Here is a 13,888-nt window from a genome sequence, read left to right on the forward strand (position 1 = left end):
TTTCAAGGAAAATGTAAAGACGGTGCAAGGAAGACTATTCAATGTCAATAAACATTTTTTTTTTTTTAATTATGTTCCCTTTCCACGGACTGTTCTTGCAAACTGTGAAGAACACAGAAGAAAAGAAAAAAGAGAAATCTTTTCTGAAAATTGTATCAACTGAAAAATAAAAGACACATTCATAAGTTCCACAAAGACAGAACTTACGAGTGCAAGTGTTTTCTTTTATTTCAGTGAAGAACCAGAATGCAGCCGAGTTGTGTTTTTTGGGAAAAATACATATGTGGATGTGGATGGATATGACATGATCAGCTAGTGTTTGGCAAGGCAGACCAAGAAGTTAGAGGTAAAGCGAAAATTAACACAAAATTAGGTCAGGAATTTAGCATAGAGTGTTATTCAAAATCAATGGGCTATTTGATTTCATATTTCTTTACTTTTTTTTCTATATAAAACTGGTCGGCTAAAGTTCTCATGGACAACTGGTGCAATAAGATTATTGTTTTGACTTTGCTTGAACACTGGACAAGATGCAAGGCGTTATTATTATTAAAAATTATAGTGTTGACATTTTGATATCCGGATATCAAAATTCTTAGCGTGAGAATCAAAGAATTTCTGTCAATTGGAATTAACCAATGGTTATGAGCAGTGGTATTATGTAGTTCCCACTGATTGGTTTGTGAGGATGGGAGTGATCGCCTGTCTCACACATCTACCTAAAAAGAGCTGTACAAAAAAAAAAAAAATGGATAGAGAAAGAGATGGAAGGGTTCCAGAGGGTTATTGTGAGATTCCCCCCTCCTTCACGATTCTCCTCAGAACACCTCAGGGAATGTCAAGCGAAACAGACCCAAAAAGGAGAGGAAACTGATCGGCTTGTTAGTTCTTATTGAAATCTAACCATAAGTGAAGAATTGTTGAGAAAGAGTTTTAAGTGAGAATTCCGAGAGTAAAGAACTTTTGTGTGGTGAAGCCAATAATCCCAAACTTTTGATCTGCAATAGCGAGAATCTCATTCGAATAACTGCCTAAGTGAGAAAGAACATTGACTACCTCCTCCGCCTCTATAATAAAAACAGAGAATTACTACTACAGTGAGTTCCTAGCCAGCACACTAAATAGGAAGAAGAGGAAAAAGATACGTTTTTTGACTATTTTTTATTTTATTTTATTTTATTTATTTTATCAACAACTCAGTTTAATTTTATTGATATTTTATTTTATTTAATTTTATTGATATTTTATTTTATTTAATTTTATTGATACTTTGCAGAAGATATACTTATTAGTATAGATTATTCGATCATCGATTTTTTAAAAAAATTATTTCTACTGGAATGTTTGACAAAAGTTTCTTTCTAAAATGACAGCATCAAAAACCGACCAATGTAGAAGAGAATTGATTAAACAACAAAAAATTCACAGCATGGGTTCAATCAACTTTTCTGTACAGCAGAGATGCATGCTTGGTATTTAGCTGTAGCGAGTGCACTTAGGATTAACTTGGAGATGCCTTACTTACTGAGCTTTGGCCAAGTCTTGTAGGATCTTTCATCCTTCTCATTTAGATTTATTCGCATGGGAGGTGATGAAGATGCCAGTTCAAATGTGTCCATCAATAGATTGAATGGAATGGTTGGAGTGCTGTTAACTAGGTTTACTCAAGTGTATTTGATGTTCAAGTCGGAACCAATTCTGGGTATGGTACAAAATCAAAAAATCACATAGAGAAAAAAGATAAAAATCAAGTAGTTTTATTTAATCAATGTAAAATGCAATGTAAAATCAAGTAGTTTTATTTCTAAATAAGGAATAAGGTACTTGCACAGAATTTTATCCAGATGAAAAACAAAATCTTACTCTGATTTGTCCGTTTGTTTTGCAAATGATGCTCGGAACCCAGTTTGCCTGTCCAGATCTGTAGTTTCATACAAACACTGGTGTGTCAACTGAAATTAATTTCTCATTAGGGCCTGGTTGTTGTCTTTGTTGCTGGGGCCATAAAGTGTCCATTGTGGCACAAAGTTTTCCTCCTATGAGTGCCTCTGATGGTGACAAGCCACTTGGTGTTGTTCGATACGAAAGGAGGAAACTCTGTTGTTCCCCCTCCCTTTGCTTTTAGTAGTGCCCATTTGAATGCGTCAACAAAGCATTCAGCTTATTTGTTGGATTGACGGTGATAGAGCAATGACCAGACATGTGTTATGCAACATGATTTGCAGATTTGCTGGAATGACTCTGACATGAATCTATTGTCTGAGACTAAAGTCTCGGACAAGCCGTGTTGCCTAAATAGCCGTCTGAGTTCTGTTATTCTGGATTGAGTGTCTGTTGCATTGGAAATATTTATGGCCATTTCGAATCGGTGTCCACAACGAGAAGGAAACTAAAACCATTGATTGGACCGGCAAAGTTTACATGTATTCTAGACCATGGTTGTTTTGGATATGTCCAACGAGAATCCACAATTCTGGGTGGGTTCTTCTGCACTTCCATACGTTGGATACAATGTTTGACAGTACATTCAATGTATTTGTCTATATTAGGCCAATAAACCACACTGCATGCTATTGATTACATTCGGTTAATGCCCAGATGCTCTCAAATGTAATTGTCTAAGGACTGCTTGCCTGAGCTTAGTGGGAACAACAACACGATCTGCAAACATCAGACAATCATCAATGAGAGCCACTGTGGCATTTGAACTGTTGGAGGTCCCCCGTGCACATTTTTGGATCATTGGATCTTTTTTTTCTTTTTTTTTCTTTTTACACAGGAATCACCACTTATCAAGGCCTGGAGGCCACCCGAGAATAAGGGCTAATGGGTATACATTAGTCAATGTGATTATAGTGTAGTAAACATAAGTAGTGGGAATTTTGTAAATTGGATTACTTAGGGGGACGGTTCATCAAGAGCTTGTTTATATTGGACTTAAAGACAATCAGATTGTAGTCAGCTGGAAAGCTAGCAATCGGAAGAAAGTTCCAGAGGCGTGCAGTTCTAAAAAAGGAGCTTTGTTCATGAAATCTACATTTAGATTTAGGCACAGATAGAGAGTGTGGGAAATTATTGATAGTGTTTTTGGATAGATGAGTGTTTTTTGTGAAAGTTTGGCGAGGGGGGGCCATAGATTGAAGCTCAGATGAGTATTTGCTATGAAAATAATAATAAAGCAGAGATAGGCTCACAACGTCTCATCTGTGGGAAAGAGGTTGTAGGGAAGAGAAACGGGCATCCCCCACTAAGCTGTGTGCTGGCATCGACGTTGTTCTCCCTCTATCTCGCGGCCATGATATTCAAAGTCCCCCAAAAGAACCCCTGGATAGATATTGGCCAGATTAAAATCAAGACGAATGACCAACACTATCAAAGTAACAGAACTGCATTATGCAGATGACAATGTCACTGTGGCCCAAACCCCAGCTGAACTTCAGCAATCTGTACTTTGGCCTAACAATTGACAAGACCATGATCAAAATACTGGCCCAACCATCGCCAGGGGAAGCTGTGCCAAACTTCAACATCACCATGGATGGCACCACTATAGAATACATCAAGCACTTCTCATACCTGGGAAGAATTCTTTCCACTCAAGCTGACTGCTTGAAAGAAATCGAAGACCGACTACAGGAGGGCCACACTGTTTTTGGAAGACTGTCCACCAGGGTCTTCAAGAATAGTGATTTAACCACTCAGACAAAGGTGATATACCAATGGAGGAGTGATTGGAGTGCATGCATAATAGGTGGTTAAGCTAGTCTAAGATCTATATAATCTATAGCCTCTGCCTCCTTACTGCTTGCATGCTACCTTCTTGCGGCCACCCTCGTTGCTTTACAGAATGCATGCAAGTGACCGAATGGCTGACGGTATAATCAGACCCCATTCCCCTCTGCCATGTAGAGTTTGCCTGGCTAGGAGAAGGACACTCCGATATAACATTATTATCTTCTTATGTACCAAAGGCAAGATAAGTTACTTTCCTACTTACATAGATAAGTTTTTGTGTTTTAACTTATTTTAGTGTGATTTTTAAATAATAAAAGTAGTGTACAACAAATAACTATAACCAAAGGTAAGATAAGTTACTCTTAAATAAGAAAATAAGGTACTTGTACGGAATTCTAACCAGATGAAAAAACAAACAAAATCCTAACTGTGGCGGAAAGAAATGTCATACAACAAAAAAGTCATGTAAAATCAAGTAGTTTTATTTCTAAATAAGGAATAAGGTACTTGCACAGAATTTTATCCAGATGAAAAAATAATAAAATCTTACTCATGGTGGAAAGAAAAGGTTATACAACAAAAAAAACCCACTAAAATATGCTTCTGAATTTTTTAGATGAGGATTGGTTATTTGTATTCATCGGACTGTGTGATTTTCACGTTTCGGTTGATATAACCTCCGACCTTCTTCAGGTGTATCTTGTCGAACTTGAGAATGTTTTTGTCGAACTCAGGAATTTGGACAGAATTTCATGGCTGATGGAACAAGAGCAAGCTACGCCCATGAAGTAAATAAAGGGTCCCATTCGAAATTCTGTTCAAATTCCCGATTTCAACAAGATACACTTGAAGAAGGTCGGAGGTTATATCGACTGAAATGTTGTGAAAATCACACTCAAGATGAGAACAGTAGTCCAATGAATAGTTTTGTACAAACACTGGTGTGTCAACTGGAACGCATAAAATCACTGCTTATTTTATTAGCTTATTTTTAAATAAGAAGAAATAAGGTACTTTTTAGCTAAAATAGAAAAAAGAATAAGGTAACTGTACAGAATTTGACTCGTATGAAAAAACAAACAAAATTTTATCTGTGATGTTAAAAAATGTTGCACACTAAAAAAGTCACATAAAATCGAGTAGTTTTCTTTTTTAATAAAAAGTAAAGTACTTAAAAGCCTAATTTTAGTAGAGCACTGGATCCCTCCTTAATTATAATTCATGCATTCAGTTTTGGCGACCTACTAATATTTTTTCCAACTCACCACTTAATGAATAATTTTATTTCTTGTGAGGGGGATAGAAACTTGTTTTTATTAGTGCTCGAGATGCTTCTTTCCTTTTATTTAGTGCTTTCAATAGCGCTCTGAGAGCCTTCTGAGTTTTGCTCACTCAAAGAAAAAGTTTCTCTTGGGAGGGGAGTAAAAACTTGGTTTTAGTAGTGCTAATTTTATTTAGTGCTTTCAGGAGTGCTCTGGAGACCTCCTAACTCATATTGTTTTCATTGCTTACTTATGAAATTGTTTTTGTTCTATTCATTATATTTTACTAGAATGTGGTAGATGAACTTAGTTTTAAAACAAATGATTTTCCAGAATAATGAGAGATAAAGAAATAAGTTTTAAAAGAAATGTTATACACACTTTTTTAATACTGCTTTGTTATTTATGGCTTCAGTTGATAATCTGAAAAACTCTCGACCAATGAATTATTAATATAGTAGGACACTAGGTTAATATATATGTTACATAGAATAATGCTCAATTTCCTAGATGTAACAAATGTGTGCAATAATGCAGTAGACAACTTGGAATGTGGTAGATGCTGAATCTAAATAAGCTGCAATGAACTAAGTATTATGGTATCTGTTTGATGTGCAATTAATAGATTAATAGGGATTAATCACCACAATATCACATTTATTCTAGAAGAAATATTGTCTGGATGTTATGATGTTATGATAAGGTGCAGCAAACTAAGTATTATAATATTGTTAGAGATTAAAAGGGATTTAATGCAAAACTGAGCACAAATTTAACTATATTCAACCATCGAATTGGCATTAAAACACTTATTCTAACTTAACAGGGTTATAACGTTTGCCCATTTGTAATGGGCGAAAAGTCTAGTATATATATATATATATATATATATATATATATATATATATATATATATTAGCATGGATACCCAGCATTGCCAGAGTCGACATGAAGTTCGGTTTGGACACACCTGCTATACTAAGGATATTGAGCAGTTTTTCATTATTATATGTCAACTCCACCGTTACCCCAACAAAAATTTCAAAAATAAAAGAACGGATAAAAACACGAAAATGTACACCCCCCCCCCCCCGAAAAAAGAAGAAGTAATGACAAACTCTCCACCAGATATTTCGGCAGAAGGGATACAAAGAGAAGCTATTCTCTGGATATTGAGCACCTTTTTATGGCTATATACCAGTTTAAGCGAATTTCTTTAATGCTGCCTCAGTCTAGAAAGATTTGTCTTTACGGTCTGTTGCAACAAAAACAAACTGTAAATAATTCAGTTTCAAAAATACCAAAGTAGAATTTGTGTTAACCGAAATACACGCTTTTATGCTAAAAAAATGATGAGTTAAAAGATAAAAAAAATTAGCAGTTATGATGTCAAAAAAATGGGAAGAAAAAAAGCTGGGGAAAAATGTAAATGAAAGTTTTTTGTTTTTGTTTCAAATAAAGAATCGTAGTTGAATTGGGTTGTTTGTTTATTTTAAAATAAAAATCCACTGGACCACAATGTTAATTGCGAAATCACATTGAAATTATTTTATTTAAACTAATTCCAAATATAAAGTTTGTGTGAACTGTTTTTAGTTTTAATATCAGCCGAAAAAGAAAAGAAAAAAAAAAAAAAAAAAGTTGGCGCCCAGGAGAAATAACTCAAACCCGTTTATAAAAAAATCGATGTCGGTAAAAATAAATGAAATTAAATGTTATCACTCTAAATCAAATTTAAATAAACTTAAATAGAACAATTCTCTCACTATATACAATAACTAACCATTATTTAATAAAATCAATTTTCCTTAATAAAATATGCAAATGAGGTCACCTCTTAATCGTATATTTTGCAAGAATCATACTATATATAGAAATAAATGAAATAATAAAGTAATGTGCCTTTTGTATATATTAATCAAATTATGACCAAACAAACAGGAATACGAATTTATATATATATATATATATATATATAAAATCTACCTTGACAGTAAATTTGCAGATCGAGGAGAAATATTTAAAAAAAAAAATTATTGAAATGGACACATACATTTACACTTTTAAAAACGTATTGCTTAAATAACTGCTTTAAAATGTAATTAAAACAGACGTGTTACATACTTTGCTTACATAAACAGTTTGTAGGAAGTTATTAATTATTTTCAAAATAAATACAAATTGAACCTACCAACACTGAGTCATACAAATATTTTTTAAGGACTGTTTAGCATTAAAAAAAAACATTTTTTTCTTATCAGCCAGGCACAGTGAATGTTTGGATCAAAAGAGGTCAGAAGTCCTGTGATATGACCCATCTGTAGAAATCTAGCAACAAAAATACTTGATCATAAAATAAAAGAGAAAATACCAGAATCTTTTTTGAAGATTTCTTTTCAAATCTTTAGAAGTAGAAGCATTTTATTTCCTCAGCTCTTGAATTAGTTATAACATTATTAGGTCAATTATGCAACTACGGCTTAGGGAGAACATCAGACAACAAAAACAAAACAAAAAACAATAAAATCAAACTAAAAATAAACTAGTGCATGTGACCAAAAATCATAAAATAAAATTTGAAAGATTATCAAAATTTATATATATAATTAAATAAGTGTAAAAGCATAGAAAAATATTTTTGAAAAGAGCTCAGTACATATGTATAGTCATTATAAGTGAAATCATATATCAGAAAACCCCTATGTGGATTAATTAGCGTTGAGGAATTACTCATCTCGTCAGGGGTTCATCAATGGCTGAAATGATCAAATGAAAGGCTAAATAAATAAAAACATTAAAACATTTTTAAATATAATTACAAAATAAATTAAAAACCAAAATAGGCTTGCTACCAGACTAATCCACCAAACCAGACTAGAAATTGGAAAAAATGAGCAAAATTATTGATCTAATGAATATGAGTACACCTGAATCCTTCCTCTTTACAAGAATATGATTGGCTGGTTAAGCCATAAATACTGACTAATAGAGACATTAGGAACAGACGTCAAAAGATACACCACAAGTCTCATGCTAAAAATACCACAAGCACTCATTCAATAAAGCGACTTACCAAATTATTAGTCGAAACAGTAGAAAATCCCATCAGCATCTTCAAATGATTATATTCCTTTCACGGAATATATCAGTGGTTACAAAGTATTCAAAACAAACTCACAAGTAAAAAACATACTAACAACAAACGATTTGAAATGACCTTACAAGTAAAATAAAAAAAAATGATAACAATTACTAATGAAAGAATATTAAAAAGACTTACAGAGAGTGAGTAATTTTTTTCCACATTTTTAACTTATTAACAAAGAATGTATAAAAAAGTTTTTTTTTTTTTCAACACTTACAGAAAGTAAGAGTTTTTCACCCCCTCTTGTTTGTACTTAGTTTATTGTTTACATAAATTGGAGAAAGTTGTTTTTCCTAGTGAATATGTTAGTAAAATGAAGCAGATTTTGGAATTAAAGTCCTACAAACCACTTTACAACAACAATTGGAACAATAACAATTCAAAACCAACAACAAGGGAAGTTTGAAAAGTTATTCAAACAACAGGCAAACGACAAAGGACCACAAAATCACCAGACTCAATGATATTTTCGACTGAAGAAATTTCAAATTCACTCTTGAAACAATCCGAATATTGGTTCAACATTTTCAGCTCATTTTCATAGGTTTGAAACCATATTTACAAAAAGATGCGTACAATGGTTTGAAACCGTATTTACAAAAAGATGCGTACAATGGTTTGAAATCATATTTACAAAAAGATGCGTACAATGGTCTGACAAGGAAAAAAGAACATTATTGTTACAGGAGTTGGGAACAGAAGAAAATACTAAATACATAAATGTAATCTCCATGCCAAAAAAACAAAACAAAAGGAAGACATGCCATTTAGCAAAACAATAAAAAAATTTGTAGAAAATACTAAATACATAAATGTAATCGCCATGCCAAAAAAAAAACAAAACAAAAGGAAGACATGCCATTTAGCAAAACAATAAAAAATTTGTAGAAAATTTTCGATAAAAGAGATAATTTGTTTCTATACTTGATATAAGTGTTTGAATATCGTAAAATAAGAAGACAATGATTTTGTCATATGCAAGTATGGTTAAAGCACAGGGTGGGGCATTTAATGGAATTATCAAGTGACATGTTCAAATGTTTAATTTTTGTCTAGAGTCTTAATGTCACCGAAAGATACAGAAATTAGATCAAGAATTCTTAGTATTATGGAACAGGACTGAAACTTTACACTGCAAAAAGTAACAGAGGAATGCTACCGTCTGATAAATATGAAAAAAGATAATTAGATTGAAGAGAAAAACATATCACGAATACAGACTGTAAGACAAAAGTTGAATTAAAATAATAAAAAAAAGTTATATGCACTGCGTATGGTTGAAAAGCATATAAAAAGGATTGTTCTGTTAAGGATAAAATATGCTTTAATTATGGGAATATAGACCATAAAATGTTCCTATTGTCTAGCAAAATAGAGACAAGTAAAAACAAAGTCGCAATAAAAAGTGAAACAAAGGGTCAAAGAAGAAAATACTTCAATATAAAAATAAATGAGCAAACCGTAAAATTATTACTCGATTCTGAAAATGATATCTCGGTAATAAATGAACAAACTTGGAAATTGTTTTCTACGGACAGAGAAAAATTGTCAGATGAGTAAAAAATTAAAGTTCAAAGGAGAATTTATATGTAACATTTCGTTCATGGGAAAAACTCATAAATCAAAAGTGGCTCAGAAAATCTTTTTGGTGTAGACTGGATGGTTCTGTTTAACTTATGTGAATTGCTGATTAATTCTTTTTGTAACAAAGATAATGTTATGACTTTAACTTTGTTACAGAAAGAAATAATAAGATAAAACAAACGAAAAAATTATTACGGATTTGAAAAGCAAATCCCCCCACGTTTTTCCAAAAGACTCAGTTTGTGCACAAAAACAGAAGTTGATTCAATTAAAAGAAATTTTACACCGATTTTTAAACTCAAAAGAAAAATACCATTTTCAACATTGGATGCAATAAATTAGGAATAAGAAAGGTTGGAAAAAATTGGACTGATTTCAAAAGTCGATTACTCAGACTGATTTTTCAGTTTTTCTTTTTTTGTATATATATAGTTGGAGATGCTCAAAGTATGTGCTGATTTTTTTACTAGTTTACATAACTGTTTTAAAGATTATGCATATATTCTAGCATCTCCAGATGAATATTCACTAAATCAAATGAAGATAGAGTGTTTTCAAAGTTAGATTTATCTGAAGCTTATCTTCAGATCAAAGTCAGTGAAGAATGTTCGAAGTACTTGGTAATAAGCATACGTAAAGGAATTTAAAAACTGAATCGTCTTCCTTTTGGATTGAAAGTAGCTTCAAGCCTATTCCAGTAAATAATGAACACAATGTTGGCTGGTATGGAATTTTGATTAAAAGCGAAAATAAGATGCAATACAAAGCCTTTATTCAAACAGAGAATTGAGGAATATGGGTTCAAATTAAGTGCTGAAAAGTGAGAGTACATTCTAAAGAAGATAAAATATTTAGGATAGATCACAGTAAAAAAATAAAACCAAACTGAAAAAGGGTCGAGGCTATAAAGAACATGCCCACACCTGATAGTGTAGCTAAATTCCAGGTTTTTTTTTATTTTTATTAGTAACTTACTGTAGCATTTAGATCCCAGAAAGTATGATATGAAAGTTTGGTAAAAAAAAGGCACAAAATGGATATGGTCAGAAGAATGTGAACAGGCTTTTAAAACAATAAAAAGCTGTTTGTTAGCAGACCTATCATTAGCACATTTCGACCCAAAGAGGAAAATCATTGTAACAGCAGATGCGAGTAATGAGGAACTGTATTGTTTGATAAATAGCACATGCCTTGTGAATGAAATCACAGTCTAATCAAAAAACAAAGTTGAACAACAATTTATGTTTGTTTCACAGGTTTTTATATGAAAGATTTACTCTACAAACAGACCACAAACTTCTGATAACAATATTTAGTTCGAAAAAAAAAAGAAAGGTATATTAACTCACATAGTAAATCAACTACCGTGTTGGGGTGCATTTCTATTGAATTATAATTTTAGAACAGAATATGTACCTTCAAATAGAGCAACTGTGGAAAAAATGAAAGACGATCAACAAGTCAATTAAAAAAAAATCTACCATAAACATTATTTTTATTATATATTTTTTGTGACATATTAATGATCAGTTTTTTTTTATGTATTGGTGATCTGAATATGTGTCTTCCAAAAAGTAACATCAATCGAGGGAAAATGAACAGAACTATGTAAAATATTACACAAGTTTATGGCACATCATTTTGGTCCACAAAATTAATGGCATTCCTTCAGACCTTCTTGATGTGTTAATGGAAGTAAATAAACCGATTCCTGTTCTTTTCTATTATTCTATTACTTATTGTGTTTCCATTGTTTTTATTGTTCTTATTTTTTATTTTTTTTACAAAGAAGTTACCATTTATCAAGGCCCAGAGGCCACTCGAGGATAAGGATTAAAGAGTGTACAATGGAACAATATAGTAATTGTTAGTAATGGACATTAGGTAAATTGGATTACTTAAGCTGAATGGCTCATCAAGAACTTGTTTATGTTGGACTTAAAGACAACTATATTGTAATCAGCTGGAAAGCAGGAAAACGAAAGAGAGTTCCACAGGTGTGCAGTTCTAAGAAAGAAGCTTTCTTCATGGAATCTACATTTAGGTTTAGGCACAGATAAAGAGTGGGGAAATTATTGATAGTATTTTCAGCTGGACGAGTGTTTCTTGTGAATGCTTGGTGAGGGGGGACTATAGATTAGAGCTCAAACAAGCACTTGCCATGAAAATAGCGCCAGTGAGAAAGAGATTGTGGGGAATATGTGACAATAATACTCCATCCTTGGATGTAGCAGGTTCTTATATAGGTAGAGAATTGCATCAGCAAATACATATCTACTGGATCGTTAGAAGGATTCCACCATTTTTCCAGAGATCTTGGCAACGGATTTGATGTACATGTTCCATATTAGGTCAGGAGTAAAGGTCAAGCCTAGAAGCTTGTCAAAACATGGAGCCTCCTCAAGACAAAAACCATTCATTTCAATTAATGGGAATCAGAGCATTGATGATGTAAAGATAGAAGCTTTGGTTTTGTGATTGATGGTAGTGTCGTCAGCATAAATGTCTGTGCATAATCCAAGGATGTGATTTGGAAAATCATTGATGCAAATGAGGAAGAGAGTTGAACCCAGGATGGACCTCTGAGGGACTCCAGTTACTATGAGCTTCTGATTTCTGCCCATCAACCACTACTCTTATGAACCTATCAGAGAGAAATGATTTAATAATTGAGAAAACATTTCCAGCTATACCATACCTTTATGTCATACCCTATCAAATGCTTTAAAAAAAGAAAAAAGATATATCTAGAGCAATTGCCCTAGAAAGGAAGCCTCCGTCAAGAGATTCGCTAATCCTATGAGATTTAACCATAGTCATATCTGCTGTAGATCTAGCAGAACGGAAACCATATTGCATGTTGCTAAGAAGGTTATTTTTGCTGAGGTGGTTGACTACTTCTCAATTTAACACATTTGACTGTTTTTAAAGTGAAATTAAATCGAATCCAAGATACATGTTTTGTATTGTATTGGTCTATTACTTGTTTCTCTGTTGTTGAGAATAAATTACAACACAAAAGGGTTGATATGCCGTAAAAAAAACAAAAAAGGGTTGATATGCCGTAAAACAAAACCATAAACATAATTATGTTTATGGTTTTGTCTTATGGCATATCAACCCTTTTGTAGGATCAGTTATGTGTGTGTGATTCAATTTTAGCATATCCCCAAGTATTTAAAAAATCATGCAGCTCATGGTGCATCATCATTTTGTGCCACAAAAATCATGATGTTTATACAGACCTTCTTGATGTGTGATACTGTTCATGAAAGTGAATAAACCGAATTCTGTTCTTTTCTTTTATTCTTGTGTTTCCATTGTTTTTATTGTTCTTATACATTTTAAACATGTATCTTGGATTCAATTTAATTTCACTTTAAAATTAGTAAATCGTAAAGTGAAATAAAATTGAATCCAACATACATGTTTTGTATTGCTCTATTAGTTGTTCCTTTATTGTTCATATATTTTGGTATGGGTACCAAGACTTTCAGACCACTCTGTACAAATCCTTCCACCAAATTTTGCTCATACTATAGTGAGCTTCCATATAATCTAACATCATGATTATATTTCTGTTGTAAACTGAACTAGAAACTCTATGGAAGCATAATGTGTTGTGCCACTTGCATCATGAGATGGTAACACTTATATACATGGAAACAAGATGAGAATTTTCATATTACAAGACAGATTAGAGTTAAACCCTTGTGTTCATACTGCATAAAATCGTGATTTAAAAAAAAAAAGAGTAGAAACAATGTTTTAAAAAGAAATTAAATGTTGTTGAGAATTTCTGTGTTAAGAAATAGTCAGTTGTTGATGATTAGTTCAGCTTGTTCTTCAGAGTCAATTCTTGGATTTTCTGAAATAGAAAATTTCAAATATAAGTTCATATAAATTTATTTGAATAATATGCAAAAAAAATTACAAAGTTGAACTAAAAACACGAATTTTTAATCATATATATTTAATTAAATAAGAATTGGATAAAGCCAACCTATGATTCCATTATGAAATTATTCTTTATTTATTTTACATCATATCAAGCTTTTTCAGTTTATTTCATGCAGAATTCAGTCACATACTGGTAAAAGTTTTTATACTTAATATTCTTAATATCTTCAAATATATATGGTGTTTGCTTTAACAAGTTATG

At 32.3% G+C, this 13,888-nt stretch overlaps 1 protein-coding gene across 4 annotated transcripts in view; it reads right to left on the reverse strand.

Annotated features, from left to right (window-relative positions):
- Positions 1-4,196: 4,196 nt before the first annotated feature.
- The window catches only part of LOC145254893 (sodium-independent sulfate anion transporter-like), a 635,989-nt gene continuing 626,297 nt past the window's right edge, over positions 4,197-13,888 (reverse strand). For all 4 annotated transcript variants that reach the window (XR_013863830.1, XM_080113811.1, XM_080113816.1 and 1 more), the window contains one exon: positions 4,197-13,594. Coding sequence is in view for 3 of the 4 variants with exons in the window: in XM_080113811.1 (XP_079969937.1) it covers positions 13,542-13,594 (53 nt within the window). In the remaining variant the exon portion in view is untranslated. The remainder of the gene's footprint in view (positions 13,595-13,888) is intronic.

The sequence above is a fragment of the Euprymna scolopes genome, chromosome 30 (assembly GCF_053919585.1).
Source record: "Euprymna scolopes isolate OS-2025 chromosome 30, ASM5391958v1, whole genome shotgun sequence".
NCBI lineage: Eukaryota > Metazoa > Mollusca > Cephalopoda > Sepiida > Sepiolidae > Euprymna > Euprymna scolopes.